Genomic DNA, 20,401 nt, shown 5'->3' with positions numbered 1-20,401 from the left:
GGATCGATATTCTGGAACCCTCACAGATAACAAAATCTACGGATGCTCAAGAAGTTAGTATTCATATAACCCATATACATCCTTCAGTATTTTTTTTTTTTTTTTTTTTTGAGACAGGGTCTTCGCCTCTGTTACCCAGGCTGGAGTGCAGTGGTGTGATCTTGGCTTACTGCAACCTGCTCCTCCCTGGCTCAAGCGATTTTTGTGCCTCAGCCTCCCAAGTAGCTGGGACTACAGGCATGCGCCACCATGCCCAGCTAACTTTTTGTTTGTGTGTATTTGTAATAGAGATTGGGTTTCACCATGGTTGGCCAGGCTGGTCTTGAACTCCTGGCCTCAAGTGATCCACCCACCTCAGCCTCCCAAAGTGTTGGGGTTACAGGCATGAGCCACTGTACCTGGCCCTTCAGTATAGTTTAAATAATCTCTAGTTTGTTTATAATACCTAATACAATGTGTTACGTAAATAGTTGTTATACCGTATTGTTTTTACAATTTATATTATTTTTTATTGTTGTACTGTTAACTTTTCATTTTTGAAAAATAATATTTTTCATCTCTGGTTGGTTGAATTTGAGGATATGGAATTCAGCCAATTCAGAGTATCAAAATATTTCATTCATTAATATTACCAGTGATCTCACCTGAAAAGTATTTAAGTATTAGAAAGCTCAAGCTCACTGTGTCAGATACAGTTTTCCAAAATTCTAAATATTGCAGTGGTACCAACTGTATTAGCAGTAGTAGTCATTGTTTAGCAGTCAAGCTCAAAATGATTAGTTCTTCCTTAAACGACAAACTCATTTTGTTCATGTTTGATAACCTAATAAACAAATCTGCCAAATGACCAAATATGGATAATCTTAGTTTATCTACCAGTCTTTGTTCTTCAAATGGTGTTTCATGAAAAAAGCTAGTTTCAGCTTGTAACTCAAACAATTCTACAAGCCCTTTTCCTCAAAATAGCCATTGTACTTCAAATCTATAGCAGAAATGCTTTATATGCACTTCCTATTTTTTTATACAGAGTGTAAAAAGATGTGTATAAGGATTGAGATTAATAAAAATTAGTTTTACTGTCTTCATGAAGGACATTCTTAAGTGATACTGTCATAGAAAATAACAAACTGAATGTGTGCTGGTGGAGAAAGCAATGACTGCTACTGCTAGTACAGTTGGTGCCACTCCCTTTGATTCATGTTCAGTTGCCAGAAGTTTTGCTGCCTATTGTTTTTTTCACCATCTTTGTAAATTTCAACATAATAAAAAAGGCAGATAGTGTCTTGGTGCTATTATGAAAATAGTTTTGAACCCCTGTAGCCCCTGAAAAGGAGGGTTCACGGACCATACTTTGAATTTAGTAGACAGTCAAATATTTGAATAATTGATGAGTTAATGATACTGTTGTTTTTTCCTTTTTATATTCTTTTTTTCAGTTTCTTCTCTTGATTTAGAAGTTTGATGTTCTATTTTTGTTCTTTTGTTAATTGAATTAATCATTTATTGTGCCTGCTTTCCTTAAAGTCTAAAGTTAGAGTCTACGTTCTTTTTATGGAATGACCAAGGACCTTGGAATACTTTAATCTTGCTCCTCAAATCTTTCATGCTATTTTTTTTTTTTTTTTAGCATTTTAGTTCTGCTCTGTTTTGTTATTAGAAGCTTCAAACAAGGACAAAAATAAGCGAATTGGGCAATGAATTCCTATTTATCAATCATTCGTATTCACTTACTGTGTTTGCTTCAACTAGACCTTTTCTCTTGCTGAAGATCTTTAAAATTTGTTTAATTTACGTTATTTATTTATTATTATTATTATTATTATTATATATTTTTTGAGGCGGAGTCTCATTCTGTCACCCAGGCTGGAGTGCAGTGGCACAATCTTGGCTCACTTGCAACCTCCACCTCCTGGGTTCAAGTGATTCTCCTGCCTCAGCCTCCTGAGTAGTTGGGATTACAGGCGCCCGCCACCACACTCGGCTAATTTTTTGTAGTTTTAGTAGAGACAGGGTTTCACTGTGTTGGCCAGGCTGATCTAGAACCCCCGACCTCAGGTGTTCTGTCCACCTTGGCCTCCCAAAGTGCTGGGATTGCAGGCATGAGCCACCATGCCCAGCCCAATATATTTTATTGAACTTGATTTATCTAAAATATTATTTTGACATACAGTAATTGTGATGAAACATTAGTGAGATATTTGGCATTCCTTTATTTTATAACATGTCTTGGAAAATTGGTATTTTTTACATCTATAGCACATCTCAATTTGGACTAGCCACTTGTCAAGTGTCTAATGGCTACATGTAACTTGTGGCTACCATTATTGGATAGTGCAGCTTTATAAATTAGGTAGAAATAGGACTGAAGGGCTGGAAGATACAGAAAAGATGAATTTCTATTCAATATTAAGAATTTACCGGCTGGGCGCGGTGGCTCAAGCCTGTAATCCCAGCACTTTGGGAGGCCGAGGCGGGCGGATCACGTGGTCAGGAGTTCGAGACCACCCTGGCTAACACGGTGAAACCGCGTCTCTACTAAAAATACAGAAAAATTAGCCGGGCGTGGTGGCGGGCACCTGTAGTCCCAGCTACTTGGGAGGCTGAGGCAGGAGAATGGCGTGAACCCGGGAGGCGGAGCTTGCAGTGAGCCGAGATCGCGCCACTGCACTCCAGCCTGGGTGACAGAGCGAGACTCCATCTCAAAAAAAAAAAAAAAAAAAAAAAAAAAAAAAAAAAAAAGAATTTACCTTGTAGCAGTTGGAGCTATTTGATGAGGGGGGATGCATCTCCTTATACAGTAGTATGGTCCTTGTCATTGAAAGTATTCAAAAAGAACCCATTCAAGCCAATGAGGTGACTGTTGCCTGTAATCCCAGCTACTTGGGAGGCTGTAGTGAGTGCTAATCACGGCACTGTGTTCCAGCCTGGGCAACAGCATGAGGAAAAAAAAAGAGAAGGGATTATTCATACATTGGGTAGGACCTGCTGGGTTGTTTTTTTGGTTTTTTTGGTTTTGGTTTTTTGTGTTTTTGAACAAATTTCTGTGTTTAAAAAAAAAAAATGCTCTTTTACAAAGTTCAGGCCAGGTGAGTGGCTCATGCCTGTAATCCCAGCACTTTGGGAAGCCAAAGTGGGTAGATCACTTGAGGTCAGGAGTTTGAGACCAGCCTAGGCAACATGGCAAAACCCCATCTCTACTAAAAAAAAAAAATATATATATATATATATATATATATATAAAATTAGACTGATGTGGTGGTGGGTGCCTGTAATCCCAGCTACTTGGATGGCTGAGGTGGGAGAATCATTTGAACCTGGGAGGCAGAGGTTACATTGAGCAGAGATCATGCCACTGCACTCCAGCCTGGGCAACAGAGCGAGACTGTCTCAAAAATTAAATAAATAAAATAAAAAGTTCAAACAGTACACAAGAATATAAAATTAAAAATTAACAGGTTCCCCTCTTATGTATGTAGGTCTGCTTGTTGCTTTCTTTCACACAAATGGAATCGTGCTGTATTTCTGCAACTTACTCTTTTTTTGATAAACAGCCTGGGTGTTTATCCATGTTGTCACTTACAGATTCATTCTTTTTAAAAAGTTCATAATACTGCATTTTATAGATATGTAATACTTTATTTGGCAAATCCCTATGCTATGCTCTTGATAAAGATTTTTAAAGCAAATCTTAAATATTACACTTCTGCGGTACTTCAGTATGCGGCTCTAAAAAATATGAATATCTTCTTGCATGAATATAATTCTACCATCATACCTAATGTTATGATACCTTGTCCAGATTTTCTCAGAAATGTCTTTTTGTAGATAGTTTATTTGACTAGGATTCAAACAAGGAGTAAACATTTGGTTGTTAACGTTTTTTAAATCTCTCCTTTTAGTTGTCTCCTGCTCCCTTTTCATGACATTGACTCGGTTGGTAAAACTAGGTCAGTTCTCCCTATAGAGTGCCCCACTTTCTGGATTTTTCATTTTACTTGTCATGTAATTTTACTTCTTTTAGTGTAATTTAATTTCTTCCTTTTTCCTTTGCATTTCTGTAAATGGAAGGTAGCTGTAGAGCTGAGCTATCCAGTACTAGCTGTGTTAGTAACTACTATTGACTATTTAAATTTACAGTAATTGGATTTAAATACAATTAAAAATTCAGTTCCTCAGCTGGGTACAGTGGTTCATGCCTGTAATCCCAGCACTTTGGGAGGCTCTCTTGAGTCCAGGAATTTGAGGTTACAGTGTGCTGTGATTGTACTGCATTCCAGCCTCAGTGACAGAACAAGACTTGTCTCCTAAAAAATTAGTTCCTCAATTGCACTAGCCACAATTCAAGTACTCAAGAGCCATATACAGGCTGGGTGCAGTGGCTAATGCCTGTAATCCCAGCATTTTGGGAGGCCGAGGTGGGTAGATCATTTGAGGTCAGGAGTTCAAGACCAGCCTGACCAACATGGTGAAACCCCATCTCTACTAAAAATACAAAAGTTAGCCCAGTGTGGTGGCGGGCACCTGTAATCCCAGCTACTCGGGAGACTGAGGCGGGAGAATCACTTGAACCCAGGAGCCAGAGGTTGTGGTGAGCTGAGATCGTGCCACTGCACTCCAGTCTGGGTGACAGAGCGAAACTGTGTCTCAAAAAAATATATATATAAAAACATATACAGAACTTCCCATCATCATAGAAAGTTCTGGACAGTGCTCAGTGCTGATCTGGGGGCTTGATTACTTGATTAGACTCAACTTCAATATTTTTGGCAAGAGTACTTCATAGATGGTGGCTGCGTTGCTTTGTATTATGTTACGTCAGAGAGACACAGTATCTGGTTGTTCCATATCTAGTAATGTTAAGATTGATTAGGTGGGGATCAGCCTAACCCTTTCATTGTATAGTTTTGTTTGTTTGTTTGTTTTTTTGTTGGGGTTGGGACAGAGTCTCGCTATGTCGCCCAGGCTGGAGTGCAGTGGTGTGATCTCAGCTTGCTGCGACCTCCACCTCCTGGGTTAAAGTCATTCTCCTGCCTCAGCCTCCTGAGTAGCTGGGATTACAGGTGCCCGCCACCACGCACAGCTAATTTTTGTGTTTTTAGTGGAGACGGCGTTTCACCATGTTGGCCAGGCTGATCTAGAACTCCTGACTTCATGATCCACCTACCTTGGCCTCCCAAAGTGCTGGGATTACAGGTGTGAGCCACTGCACCTGGCCTTATTGTATAGTTTGTAATAATGCTGACTATGAATAAAGACAATTTATCTTCTTCCTCTGAAGTCTCTGACCTCTTTCTTGCCTTATTGCATTGGGTAAAACCTTCAATAAAATGTTAAATGTTGAGAGCAAATATTCTTGCCTTGTTCTTAATCTTGAGAAATTATTCATGCTTAAACATCAAGTAAGATAGTAGTTGTAGTTTTTCATAGATACCTGTCAGATCAAGCAAATTTTCTTTTATTCCTTGGTTGCAGAGTGTATATAAATAGGGGTTGAATATATTAATAGTATTAGTAGGGTTTTTTCTATAGTTATTGAGATAATATGGTTTTCTTTTATTCTGTTAACGTGATGCATGATATTGTTTTCTTTTAAATGCTACACCTTACATTCCCAGAATTAACTTCATTTGGTCATGATGTGTTATTCTTTTATATATTTTGCTGGTTTGAGTTGCTAATATTTTGTTAATTATTTACATCTGTGTTCTTAAGAGATAATGGTCTACGGTTTTCTTTTTGTGTAATATCTTTGATTTTAATATTAGGATAATGGTGGATTTCTCCTACGTCCTTTTGAAATGAGTTTGGTTTTCTTTGATAACTTTGGTTCTTTTTTTTCTCTATGCACAATAAGATATTTCAGGCTCTGTACAAAAGGTGTCTTGGGCGGGTGCAGTGGCTCACGCCTATAATCCCAGCACTTTGGGAGGCCAGGGCGGGTGGATCACGAGGTCAAGAGATCGAGACTATCCTGGCCAACATGGTGAAACCCCGTCTCTACTAAAAATACAAAAATCAGCTAGGTGTGGTGGCGCATGCCTGTAGTCCCAGCTACTCGGGAGGCTGAGGCAGGAAAACCACTTGAACCTGGGAGGCGGAGGTTGCAGTGAGCCAAGATTGCACCACTGCACTCCAGCCTGGCAACAGAGTGAGACTCGATCTCAATAAAAAAAAAGTGTCTCAGTATGTCTTCTCAACAGAGTTTTTCAAATAAGTGCCTGTCACTGCTTTTTAATACTCTTTCTGGATAGCTCTGATTCAGCAAAAAAGTAAAATTTAAAAAGTAAAACCTAATGAATACTGAATGTGTAAACTCCATATCTTACCACATTTTAAAAGTTTCTTGGCCAGGCATGGTGGCTCATGCCTGTAATCCCAGCACTTTGGGAGGCTGAGGCAGGCGGATCTCCTGAGGTCGGGAGTTCAAGACCAGCCTGACCAACATGGAGAAACCCTGTCTCTACTAAAAATGCAAAATTAGCTGGGCGTGGTGACACATGCCTGTAATCCCATCTACTGGGGAGGCTGAGGCAGGAGAATCGCTTGAACCTGGGAGGTGGAGGTTGCGGTGAGCTGAGATTACGCCATTGCACTCCAGCCTGGGCAACAAGAGCGAAACTCCCTCTCAAAAATAAAAAAGTTTCTTAATGTAAAATAATGTTATGTGTATATATATATCTCATTGAGTTTGGAAATCTCAATACGTACTGAAAGAAATCTTTTTTTTTTTTTTTTTTGAGACGGAGTCTTGCTCTGTCACCCAGGCTGGAGTGCAGTGGCATGATCTCAGCTCACTATAACCTCCGCCTCCTGGGTTCAAGCTATTCTCCTGCCTCAGCCTCCTGAGTAGCTGGGACTACAGGCGCGTGCCACCACACCTGGCTAATTTTTTATTTTTTGTAAGGACGGGGTTTTACCATGTTGGCCAAGCTGGTCTTGAACCCCTGACATCAGGTGATCTGCCCACCTCAGCCTCCCAAAGTGCTGGAATTACAGGTGTCAGCCACTGCGCCCAGCCTAGAAATCTTAAACTTAACAAAATTATTTGATTTTTAAGTGTATCATTTAAGTTCTTCATTTTAGAATTGCTTCAAGTTATGAGGAAGAAATTATTTTAGGCATTTTCTTTCCCTTTCTAGTCAGCTTATTCTTTTTGTAGTGCTAAGTATTTGGAGAAGGTAGATATGGTGTGAGGTCCATCAATCAGTCAATTCTAGCACTTTCCAGACTGATGTAACTTCTATTCAGTAGAGTAGAATACGCTTTCTGGCCAGTTGCTGTAGGATTGTAGGTGATGACTAAGCTTAGCCAAGCCATTAATTTATAATAATTACTAACAGGAAATATCAGGTACATTTAGAAATGAGTAAATTTCAAGCCTTGTTATACCTTTTAACCTTAACTAGAATCTTACCTCTATATTTAAATTAGATATTAAAATATTTAAATCATATAAGACATAATCTTTGGCTATCTGATCACATGGCTATTAAATGAGCATGAGATAACTGGCTTTTATGAATCTTTCTGCATACCCTTATTTAGCTCACGAGCAAAGTATTTTTTCCCCTTTCAAATTCAAATTATTTTACTTTTCGTATTATGTGAAAAACAAATGATAACTGAAGTGTCTAATACTATTAACTGGTATTATGCTTTGCCATAATAGTGATACTGTAAATATGAAACCTTCATTTTAACTTTTCAGGCACAAAAATCTCAAGTCAAGAAATGCTGGACAACAAGGACAGGCACCATCTTTAGGTCAGCAACAACAAATACTTCCTAAGCACAAGACCAATGAGAAGCAAGAAAAGAGTGAAAAGCCGCAGAAACGCCCCTTGACTCCTTTTCACCATCGTGTGTCTGTTAGTGATGATGTTGGCATGGACGCAGATTCAGCCAACCAAAGACTTGTGATGTCTGCTCCAGACAGTCAAGTGAGATTTTCAAATATCCGAACTAATGATGTAGCAAAGACTCCTCAGATGCATGGCACCGAAATGGCAAATTCACCTCAACCACCCCCACTTAGTCCTCACCCTTGTGATGTGGTTGATGAAGGAGTGACTAAAACACCTTCAACTCCTCAGAGTCAACATTTTTATCAAATGCCAACACCAGATCCCTTGGTTCCTTCTAAACCAATGGAAGATAGGATAGACAGTTTGTCCCAGTCTTTCCCACCTCAATATCAGGAAGCTGTAGAACCTACGGTATATGTTGGTACAGCAGTAAACTTGGAAGAAGATGAAGCCAATATAGCCTGGAAGTATTACAAGGTCCCAAAGAAAAAAGATGTAGAGTTTTTACCACCTCAACTTCCAAGTGATAAATTCAAGGATGATCCAGTTGGACCTTTTGGACAGGAAAGTGTAACATCAGTTACAGAGTATGTATTTTTTTTAATAGTCACCATTATCATTTAAGGGTGGAAGTGATGCAAGTGCTTAATACTAGGACTCAGTATTGGATTCAAGGTAGGATTTACAAGAATAAATTCATTGAGTATTAACTGCATTATTCCTTTACTGTGTTTTTTCCTCAGGGAACTTCTTTATTATGAAATAACTTTAGCCACAAAAGTGGAGAAAATAATATGTAAACACTTGTACATCAGCCAACTTAAGGATTTTACATACAGTTAGAATTCCCATGTACTGTTTTTCTTTTTCAAGTCTTCCTTCCACTGTCCTGAACTTGGTACCTTTCTTTTTTTTTTTTGAGACAGAGTCTCTGTCGCCCAGGCTAGAGTGTAGAGGCACAATCTAGGCCCACTGAAACTTCCGCCTCCCTCCAGGTTCAAGCAATCCTCCTGCCTCAGCCTCCTGAGTAGCTGGGATTACAGGTGTGCACCACCACACCCAGCTAATTTTTGTATTTTTAGTAGAGATGGGGTTTCACCATGTTGGCTAGGCTGGTCTTGAACTCCCGACCTCAAGTGATCCACCCACCTCAGCCTCTTGAAGTGTTGGGATTATAGGCATGAGCCACTGCACCGGGCCTGAATTTGGTACTTATTATTTCAGTACATGTTTTTATACATGTAGCTCTAGTTATTCATTTTAATTGCTTTATGGTATTTCCTTATGAATATATGGTAAATATCTAAACTCTTAAAGATGGATATGTTGGTTATTTTCAATTTTTCACCCTAACATTTTCCATTTTGTTTGATATACATTTCCTTGTTTACTTGTATAAGAATTTCTTTAGGAAATAACATCTAAAAGCCATTTTCAACATGGCTATGTCCATTTTCAGCATTAAGGGTTGTTGCCCAGTTGCAGTTCAATGACTGTTATATAGTTTTTTTTTGTTTGTTTTTTTCTTTTTTTGAGATGGAGTCTCGCTCTGTTGCCGAGGATGGAGTGCAGTGGCGCGATCTCGGCTCACTGCAAGCTCCGCCTCCCGGGCTCACGCCATTCTCCTGCCTCAGCCTACCGAGTGGCTCACGCCATTCTCCTGCCTCAGCCTACCGAGTGGCTGGGACTACAAGCGCCCGCCACCACGCCCGGCTATTTTTTTTTGCATTTTTAGTAGAGACGGGGTTTCACCGTGTTAGCCAGGATGGTCTCAATCTCCTGACCTCGTGATCCGCCTGCCTCGGCCTCCCAAAGTGCTGGGATTACAGGCATGAGCCACCGCGCCCAGCCAACTATTATATAGTTTAAACCTTCATGAACCAGCAGTGTATGAGAATGGCTGTTGCACTATATTTTCCTCTATAGTTGGTATTATGAGATTTAGTTTCACTAATCTACAGCACACAAAATGTCATCTCATTGTCTAAATATGTGTCTTCCAGATGTCTAGTGTGATTGAGCATCATTTAAAATGTTTTGGGGGTATTTAGGTTTCCTCTTCTCTGACTTGCCTAGTCGTCATATTTTTTAGTCCATTTTTCTTTTTTTTTCTGATGTATTATTTGCATGTTCTGGGTATTAATCCTGCATTAGTTTTATGTGCTATAGGTTTCTTCCTCCATCGGTGGTTTGTCTTCTTTGTCCATTGTATTAATGTTATACTTTGGGCAGAAGAAGGCTTTTTTCCAGGTATCCCTTGACTTTCTATGTTGTTATAAATACATTTATAGTCTGTCTTAATAAGCCTTTTACATATAAATTTTTCTAAAAGCTGAAAATCAACCAATAAAATACCATTATGCTCAATAGAACTGTCTACCTATTTATTAGTACAAGGCCAAGGAATGTACAAAGATTATGATTCCTTCTTTATCAGATCATTGTCAGTGAATTACCTTTTTTTCAGTGAATTCGTTTCTTATTGCTTAAATGCTACTGATAGGTTAAATAATGTCTTAGACTTTATTTGCTTAAAATGTCACATTTTCATTATCGATTTATGTTTATTTTTTAATGTAGCTTTTTTTCTCAACATCAGATTGCTCCAGATAATATAACTATTATATGGAGTTTAATACTTTCTTATTTCTGTTATAATGTGAACCAGTTGCTTTCTAGACTTGTTTTCACCTCTCTAGGATTTCATTTTGATTAGACTCAAGTTAATACCACAATTTTTTATAACTAGTGGATTCTTTTTGGTTTTGCCTTTATTTTCTTGGTGAATATCTTTAGCTCCCTCGGGGGGAGGGGGCGGAGGGGAAGAGTGGGAGATAAATTTGGCATCCTTATATTTCTGAAAATGACCTGACTTTTTTGCCCTCATGCTTGGATTGATAATTTGGCTACATGTTGGTTTCATAATTGAAAATCATTTCCCCCTTGAACTCATAGGCATTGCTTTACTGTCTTCTGGTATCTTCAGATGAAATGTGTAATAATGAGTTTCATTCTTGCTCATTTAAAAAAACGTGATCTCTTCTGTGAGGCTTTTAAGGTCTTCTCTTAGCTTTGGAAATGTCACAAGAATATGTGTAGCAGGTATAGTGACCTTTTTTCCGGTCCTTGTGCTGGGCACTTGAAAGGCTAACTCAATTTTTTTTTTTTTTTTGAGACGGAGTCTTGGTCTGTTGCCCAGGATGGAGTGCAGTGGCGCGATCTCGGCTCACTGCAAGCTCCGCTTCCTGGTCCACGCAGTTCTCCTGCCTCAGCCTCCTGAGTAGCTGGGACTACAGGCGCCCGCCACCACGCCTGGCTAATTTTTTGTATTTTTTAGTAGAGACGGGGTTTCACCGTTTGAGCCAGGATGGTCTCGATCTCCTGACCTCATGATCCACCCTTCTGGGATTACAGGCGTGAGCCACGGTGCCCGGCCTTTTTTTTTTTTTGAGACAGTCTCACTCTTTCGTCCAGGCTGGAGTACAGTGGCGTGATCTCAGCTCACTGCAAGCTCTACCTTCCGGGTTCACGCCATTTTCCTGCCTCAACCTCCCGAGTAGCTGGGACTATAGGTGCGCGCCAGCACGCTCTGCTAATTTTTTATAGTTTTTATTTTTTGAGACGTAGTCTTGTTCTCTCGCCCAGGCTGGAGTGAAGTGGCGCGATCTCAGCCCACTGCAAGCTCCGCCTTCCGGGTTCACGCCATTTTCCTGCCTCAGCCTCCCGAGTAGCTGGGACTAGAGGCGCCCACCACCACGCTGGGCTAATTTTTTGTATTTTTAGTAGAGACGGGGTTTCACCATGTTAGCCAGGATGGTCTCGATCTCCTGACCTCGTGATGTGCCTGCCTTGGCCTTCCAAAGTGCTGGGGTTACAGCCGTAATTAGCAGAGACGGGGTTTCACCGTGTTGGCCAAAATAGTCTCGATTTCCTGACCTCATGATCCACCTGCCTTGGCCTCCCAAAGTGCTGGGGTTACAGACGTGAGCCACCACGCCCAGCCAAGGTCTAACTCAGTTTGAAGGCCCTTGTTCTGCCATTTGGAAATTCTCTATTTCTTAGATAATACCATCTCCTAAAAAATTCTTTTTAAAACTTCCATGATTCAGATGGTGCTCTGTTTTCTCAGGGGATTCTCAACTTTCTTGAATTCTGAATTTTGTTTCTCATGTTTTAAAAACATTCTCAACTGATTTTTTTTTTTAAGTAACATTCCTTTGTTTGATCTGTGATTTTATTGTTCTCTAGAATTATTTTATTTTGATCTTGTTCTTTACTCGGATTCTTCTTGTCGTACTTCTGGTTGTTTTTTGTTTTTTGTTGTTGTTGTTGTTTTTGAGATGGAGTCTTGCTCTCTCGCCCAGGCTGGAGTGCAGTGGCGCTATCTCGGCTCACTGCAACCTCCGCCTCCCAGGTCCAAGCAACCCTCCTGCCTCAGCCTCCCGAGGAGCTGGGACTACAGGAACGTGCCACCACGCCTGGCTGATTTTTTGTATTTTTAGCAGAGATGGGGGTTTTACCTTGTTAGCCAGAATGGTCTTGATGTCCTGATCTCGTGATCTGCCTACCTTGACCTCCAAAAGTGCTGGGATTACAGGCATGAGCCACCACGCCCGACCTGATTGTTATTATTATTTTAATTTTATTTTTTTGAGGTGGAGTCTCATTCTGTCCCCTGGGCTGGAGTGCAATGGTGTGATCTGAGCTTACTGCAACCTCCACCTCCCAGGTTCAAGCGATTCTCCTGCCTCAGCCTCCCAAGTAGCTGGGACTACAAGTGCGTGTCACCACGCCCGGCTAATTTTTGTATTTTTAATAGAGACAGGGTTTCACCATGTTGGCCAGGCTGGTCTTGAACTCCTTACCTCAAGTGATCCACTGGCCTCGGCCTCCCAAAGTGCTGGGATTACAGGCATGAGCCACCACACCTGGCCTGTCTAGACGTATTTTAATGTGAGAGAATAGATAGGCTGATTGGAAATGTTGTATATAGGTAGAGCTCGTTGACTGGTGGGCCTTGCTCATTCAATAAATACTTCAGTATGTAATGTGTATAGGTGTCAGATAATTCGCTTTATGATAACTGGATGGGGAATTTTTGGAAGGGAAGGCAGCCATTCCTAAAATTCCAGAATGAAGAGGATGTTATACTTTTTTTGACAGGTAGTTTATTCATTTTCCTTAAAAAAGAACCTTTCTTGTTGCCCCATTTTCAGCTCTTTTTCTCATTTTTGTTTTTCTTCTGCTTCCTGTCCCCCCTTCTCCTTTTTCTTTTTCCCTCTTTTTTTTTTTTTTTTTTTTTTTTACTGCTCCTCACAGAACAGGGCTACCCCCATAGGCAGTGTGACTAGAGTAACCCCTTTTTCTCATTTCTGTCTAGAGATTTAAGTCCAGATTTTTTCTGACTTTTCCAGGCAGTTAGACTCTCCTGTTGTTTATGTAGTTGGGCTATAATCCCTTCTTTTGCATATTCTAGGCAGTGAACTTTTTCTGCTGTATTTTATCTTATTTTGAGCTTCCCTGAGACTTAGTGAAACATCTGGTCCATTTATAGCCTCTCTCTCATTTTTCCTACTGTTAGAGATTTATTCTCTTTTGAAATACCTAGCTGAGTGCTCTGGTTGTGTCAGGAGGATTGCTTGATCCCAGGAGTTCCGGGCTGCTGTGCACTATGCCAATTAAGTGTCTGCATCAAGTTCAGCATCAGTATGGTGACCTCCAGGTTGCCTGAGGACGGTTAAACCAGCCTAGGATGGAAATGGAGCAGGTCAAAACTCCTATGCTGATAGTGGTGGGATTGCACCTGTGAATAGCCACTGTACTCCAGCCTGGGCAGCAGTGAGACCCTGTCTCTTAAAAAATAATAGTAAATTAAAATGCTTTTATTGTCATTTTAGCACATAAGTCTTGTGCTTCATCTGGCCCTTTGAATCTAAAAGTATTTTAGTATGATTTTATTTTATTTTATTTTACTTTACTTTTTACTTTACTTTTACTTTTACTTTACTTTATTTTGAGACAGAGTCTTACCGTGTCACCCAGGCTGGAGCGCATTGGCGCAATCTCGGCTCACTGCAACTTCCACCTCCCAGGTTCACGCGATTCTTGTGCGTCAACCTCCAGAATAGCTGGAATTACAGGCATGCGCCACCACGACCAGATAATTTTTGTATTTTTAGTAGAGATCAGGTTTCACCATGTTGGCGAGGCTGGTCTTGAACTCCTGACCTCAAGTGATCAGTCCGTGTCAGCCTCCCAAAGTGCTGGGATTACGGACACGAGCCACTGTGCCCATCTGTGATTTTATTTTTAATTAAAATTAATCTGGATTGTTAATTAAGAGATATCAGTATACTCTTAGGGATTATGGAAGACAGTGAGCTTATTTAATAGTCAGCAGGTCTCTTGAAAGTAAATGATATCTTAGGGCTGGGCGTGGTGGGTCACGCCTGTAATCCCAGCACTTTGGGAGGCCCTGAGGGTGGATCACCTGAAGTCAGGAGTTCCAGACCAGCCTGGCCAACATGGTGAAACCCTGTCTGTACTAAAAATACAAAAATTAGCTGGGTGTGGTGGCGTGCGCCTGTAATCCCAGATACTCGGAGGCTAAGGTAGGAGAATCGCTTGAACCAGGAGGCGGAAGTTACAGTGAGTAGAGATCGCACCACTGCACTCCAGCCTGGGCGACAGAGCGAGACTCCATCTCAAAAAAAAACAAAAAAGTAAATGTTGTCTTAGAAACAAGCCTTAAAAGATCTTAATCTTATTCTTGCTAAATGTAATATAAGTCTAAGCCAGCCTCAGCTCTTGCCTGAGATTACTAGTCTCTTTGTTTCTATTCTACATGTATTCTCTACACAGCAGTGAGGGTGATCATTGCAAGTAAAATATTGTCTTACTAATTTGCTTAAATCTCTCCCATAGTTTCCCTTTACACTTAGAGTAAAATCCATACCCTTTCTCCTGATCTGTAAGATTGTATGCAATCTCTAGCCTCCCTAGTTCTTCACCCATGTTACCTACTGGTATCCTACTTGTCTCCTGATTTAGCTACACCAGCATCCTTGATAAATTATTCAAAAAGCCAAGCTCATTCCTCGTGGCCTTTTAGAATTGGATTATAAAGAGGGTGAACTGCTTATCCCTTCTTATCATTCAGTGCTGCTCAAAAGTTATCTTCTCAGGGAAGATTTTCCAGACCATTTTATCTAAACTGTGGTCTTTCTCTCCCAAATCACTGCCTATCCTGTACACTGCTTTTAATTTCTTCTTAGCATATATCTGAAATTATATTATGTATTTGCTAATGGTCTTTTCCCTATTAGAATGTAAGCTCTATGAGGGCAAGGACTCTTGTTTACTGCTGTATTCTTCTAGCATAAACACCCACACCCCCTTAGAACAATTCTAGGTACACAATAGAGATTCAGCAAATGTTTGGGTGAATGAAATGACAATGTGGCCCTAAAATACTATTTTAAAACTTGTTTTCTTTCCAGGTTATATTTTCTTATTTAATGCGTGTAAAAATGTGGTGGTATGAATTTTTTTGGTTTTAAAAACTTTAATAGTGAGTTTTTGTGGGCTCATTGTATTCATAAGATCTGTTAATTCTAGCCATAACTTTAAATAAGTGTATTGGTTGCTTGCGTACATGACTATCTATAAGTAAAATGAAGGTCTCTTAGAAGTTAATACAGTTTAACCTTAAAATCTGTTCTAAAATTATTTGACATTTTTCTCACTGAATAAGAATGAGAAGGAGGAAGCATAGTGTAGAAAAGTAGCATGCAGGGTAGAGTGGTACTGGATTATAATTATGTAAGTTAAGGAAATAACATGCTTTGCCTATTCCTTGTCACCCTTTTTTTCTGCCTTATAGACAAGGAAAAAAAAAGATTGAATAAAAGAGTTTTAATTTTAATTATATGTCTTATGTGAGTATTGTTTTGGTTATACTAGTTACTGAAATGTGTATGATGTCACAGTTCACTTTTTGCTTTTTTTTTTTTTTTTTTTTTTTTTGAGTTTTGCTGTTGTTGCTCAGGCTGGAGTGTAATGGCACAATCTTGGCTCACTGCAACCTCCGCCTCCTGGGTTCAAGCAATTCTCCTGCCTCACCCTCCCAAGTAGCTGGGATTACAGGCATGCACCATCACGCCCGACTAATTTTTTGTATTTAGTAGAGACGAGGTGTCACCATGTTGGTCAGGCTGGTCTCGAACTTCTGACCTCAGGTGATCCACCCGCTGCAGCCTCACAAAGTGCTGGGATTACAGGTGTGAGGCACTGCGCCTGGCCACAATTCGCTTTTAGATATAAGCCTTGTTTTTGTAGTATGATAATAGATTAGTTGATATGGTAAATATCCAGAAGGTGAACCATCAAAGGCTTAGCTGCTATGTTAACTAAGAAGCATTTATGGAATATAATTGTTCTATAGTTGGTAGATTAAAAGTTTGCTTTTAAAAATAATCATCTGGATGATTTTGTCCTTTTCCTGGAATTATTGTTCTGTGTAGTATTTCCCAACTGGGACAATTTTATATCCCTCCAGCCCCATCCCCAGGTAACATTTGCCAATGTCCAGAGACATTTTTGGTTATCAACTTGGGGTGTGCTACTGGCACCTAGTAGGTAGAAATTAGAGATGCTGCTAAATATCTTACAGTGCACAGGATAATCTCCCATAACAAAAAATTATCCAGCTCAAAGTGTTAAAAGTGTTAAGGTACTTTAATATAATGAATAACTTGTAACAGAAAATTGAACTCTAAAGTAATAGTTATTAGAAAGATCAGCATGTTTACTGATGGACTTCCTTGGGGAGATTCCCCATACTATTTTAGTCACTCCAAACTAGAGTGACATACTTGACATGGTCTTTTATTATGCTGAAACAAAAATGCTTTTTTTTCCCCATAGTGAAAAGGATTTTGTTGGAATAACTGGATAATTTATTACCTGCTGTTAATATTGCTTGAGATATGATGTGACAAGGATCAAAATAATAGTCATCTCCTTGTAGAAAGTGGTACAGCCAATTGACAAAGTTAGATGATGTTCCCTGTCATTAAAATAAATTCCATGAATTACTGTTATTCTCTTTTGATGGCCTTTTTTTTTTTTTTTTTTTTTTTTTTTTGAGATGGAGTTTCGCTCTTGTTGCCCAGGCTGGAGTGCAGTGGCGCAACCTCCGCCTCCCAGGTTCAAGTGATTCTCCTGCCTTGGCCTCCCGAGTAGCTGGGATTACAGGCGTGTGCCACCACACCCGGCTAATTTTTGTATTTCAGTAGAGATGGGTTTCGCCATGTTGGCCAGGCTGGTCTCAAACTCCCGACCTCAGGTGATCCGCCCGCCTCAGCCTCCTAAAGTGCTGGGATTACAGGAGTAAGTCACTGTGCCCAGCCCTCTTGATGGCATTTAAACAACCTTCTTAAATTCTTCCTGGAAGCACTTATAATTTTAAAGATGTAATATGATCGAACACCTTTTTAGTCATAGAGTAATTCATTCAGAAGCCTGGTTTGTTTATATTAGTAAATTGGTGAATTTCTGTCACCTAGTCATTGTAAATATCTATTATTATTTTTCCATTCTTTGAGTTTTGAAAGTGCATTTAAATGTTTAGCAGTTAATTTTAATAAAATTTACAGGGCTGTTGCAAGTCCTCTGCATTTTGTATCTCTTAGGAATATTATCTTTCTTTTTAAATTCATATTCTTAAAAAGTATTTTTTAAATCAGTTTCAATAATACTGAAGTTTCTCTAATGCAGGATGCTGTGGGGCACTGTTAGTGTATAAAACAAGTTTACTCTTGACCGTAAATGAAATTGTAGTCTAATGGAAAATAGCATATTATCTGATAGAGGTATAAATAAAATATAGTACAGACACAGAGTGGGGAATAATTTAATTCCATTTATGAAGATCCAGAAGCTTTATGTAGTTTGGTATGGTTATATTATAGGGGTGCTCCGTAGTAGTTTGGTGTGTCATGATGAGAAATGAGACCGGAAAAGCGTAGGACTATGGAATGGAATAGCAGAATAGTATTCATAAGTTTATATATTATCCTTGAGATGATGGAAGGACTATTGCAAGTATTGAGTGAGATAAAATGACAAGTTTTAGAAAATAATGATTTTGGAAAAACTCACCAAGTAATGTTATTGAAAGGTTGCTTGAAATGAAAAGATACGTCTGTGTGAAAGGAGATCAGTTTGGACATGTTTGAACAACTCATATAGAAAGTGATGTGAGGCCGACACTAGGAAATTAGAAGTAGCAGGGATGTATGAATGTTATAGATGCTGTGGAATATATTTTGAGGAACTGTGCAGCCAGTTGAATAGTAAAGTAGGAGAATAACAGGAGAGTTTAAAGCCAAGCATATTTAGTTCATGAGGTGGAAAGATGAGAAAGAATAGGTTTGAAGGTGTCTGTACCGTTGCATCTGTGCCATTGTTTTTACCCACTTTAGGCTAAATCTTACCAAACTTAATTTTTCTGATTTTTTTAAAGTAGCATGTCTAAGTAGAAGTACCTTGGAATAACTATTGATATACCTAGGCTGGGCGTGGTGGCCCACGCCTGTAATCCCAGCACTTTGGGAGGCCAAGGTGGGTGGATCACAAGGTCAGGAGTTTGAGACCAGCTTGGCCAACATGGTGAAACCCCGTCTCTACTAAAAATACAAAAAATTAGCTGGGCGTGGTGTCAGGTGCCTGTAATCCCAGCTACTCAGGAGGCTGAGGTAGGAGAATTGCTTAAACATGGGAGCCAGAGGTTGCAGTGAGCCAAGACCACGCCACTGCACTCCATCCTGGGCACTTAAATAAGCAAAGGAAATCTGTATAGGCTGATATGAGAAGCTCTGTATGTAGATGAGGAACAAAGTACATATGTGCATACATATATGCTGGCATATACCTAGGTTTTTTCCACCTTAATTAGATGATAGAAATAGTACTTGTTATCTTGAAGGAGAGAGATTGAGATACTTAGGCTTTTCATCTTTTTGTACTACGTGACTTTAGCTACATACATGTAATGTGAGTACATCGTAAACATGTGAATGCAGTTTAAAGTGCCTGCTGAGAGATTCCATCAGGCAGTTGGGATCATGTTTGAAACTTAATAGAGGGGACTGTTAATAACCCAGTTAGAGTAGATACACAGTGCAGAAGGACAAGAATGCATCAGTAGAAACAGAACTAGTGGATTTATAATAGTGGAACTTTTACAGGTATGTGACTTCATAGAAAATTACAGTAGGAGAAATTCAGAGCTTTGTTTTATTTATGTTAAGTGAAACTCCATTTTCTGTTCGGTATAAATAAATGTTTCCATTGATTGCTATTGAAAGGTGGCACTGTCCTTTCATAATAGTGGGTTAGTGAAAGAAATTAATACTCTTGATTTTTATTTTTTCTTTTTATGAGAGAGGATCTTGCTCTGTTACCCAGGCTATGGTGCAGTGGCATGATCATGGCTCACTGCAGCCTTGAACTCTTGAGCTCAAGCCATCCATCCTCCTTAGCTTCCCAAGAAGCTGAGACTACAGGCATGTGACAATATTGCTTGGCTAATTAAAAACTTTTTTTTTTAGAGACAGGATCTCGCTATGTTGTCCAGGCTGGTCTTGAACTCCTGGTCTCCGGTGATGCTACTACCCTGGCCTCCCAAAGCGCTGGGATTACAGGTGTGAGCCACTGCACCCAGCCCTCTTGATTTTTCTGATCAGCAGTTTTAGATGGTTATGGCTACCTAACTAGTATAGCGTATAGAATTTATCATTTCTGAGTACCTTTTTTATTCTTAGACTTTCATGTGTAGCAATTTTATGTTTAACTTTGACTGTGTTTGTAAAAGTAAAATTTCTCTAATTTGTTAGAATTTACTTGTGGGCAAGGAGAGGTTGGAGTGGAACATAGCATAACCCATATATAAGATACATGTGGCAGATATCTTTTTTTGTTTCTAATTCTTTTTAGTTTCTCTATTAGTTAATGATAGCATGTATTTCAGAATAGAGGCTAAGAACCATGTAAATTTTAAAGATAGCAAAATGGCAAGAAACATTACATCTTTTTTCGTGGGTTTAGCACTTAGTTTTAGAAGAATTTATTATTGTTTAGTCTGTTATTCTGATTCAGAGGGAAACCTGTCTAAACTCTGAGCAAAGAAAGAACTGTATTTGAGCATAGTTCTTTACATGTTTTATTCTGTAGCCAAAGTATATCAGGATATCTTAACCATGATGTTCATCAATAGAATTAACTCCTATGTTGTATTAGTGATATACCAGATTTGTATGTATATAGTTATAGAATGCATTATTTGATCTCTAAAACGTAGTTCTGAATGCCTTTGATTCACAGAAAGAAGTCTGTGATGAAATAAACTTGTTTTGATTTTTCTGTACTCTAAATCTTTTAAGTAAGTCTTCTATATTTGCTGTTTTATTTTAATGCAAATAAAGCTTTCCTTTGACAGTGACCTTGACTCAGTTTAGGGATTGATTCTGAATATAGGAAATGGTAATAAAAAAAAGTACCATTTAAAAAGTGGGAGATTTTAGGCTGGGCTCAGT

At 39.3% G+C, this 20,401-nt stretch overlaps 1 protein-coding gene across 1 annotated transcript in view; it reads left to right on the top strand.

The window, feature by feature from the left end:
• Nucleotides 1-20,401, top strand: part of MED13 (mediator complex subunit 13) — a 125,660-nt gene that overhangs the window by 50,409 nt on the left and 54,850 nt on the right. Inside the window, exon 9 of the mRNA XM_003278495.4 lies at nt 7,709-8,392. Coding sequence (XP_003278543.3) covers nt 7,709-8,392 — 684 coding nt within the window. The remainder of the gene's footprint in view (nt 1-7,708; nt 8,393-20,401) is intronic.

This window comes from Nomascus leucogenys, chromosome 14 (genome assembly GCF_006542625.1).
Source record: "Nomascus leucogenys isolate Asia chromosome 14, Asia_NLE_v1, whole genome shotgun sequence".
Lineage (NCBI taxonomy): Eukaryota > Metazoa > Chordata > Mammalia > Primates > Hylobatidae > Nomascus > Nomascus leucogenys.
The sequence above is the reverse complement of the archived record's forward strand: the minus strand, read 5'-3'. Positions and strand labels throughout refer to the sequence as shown.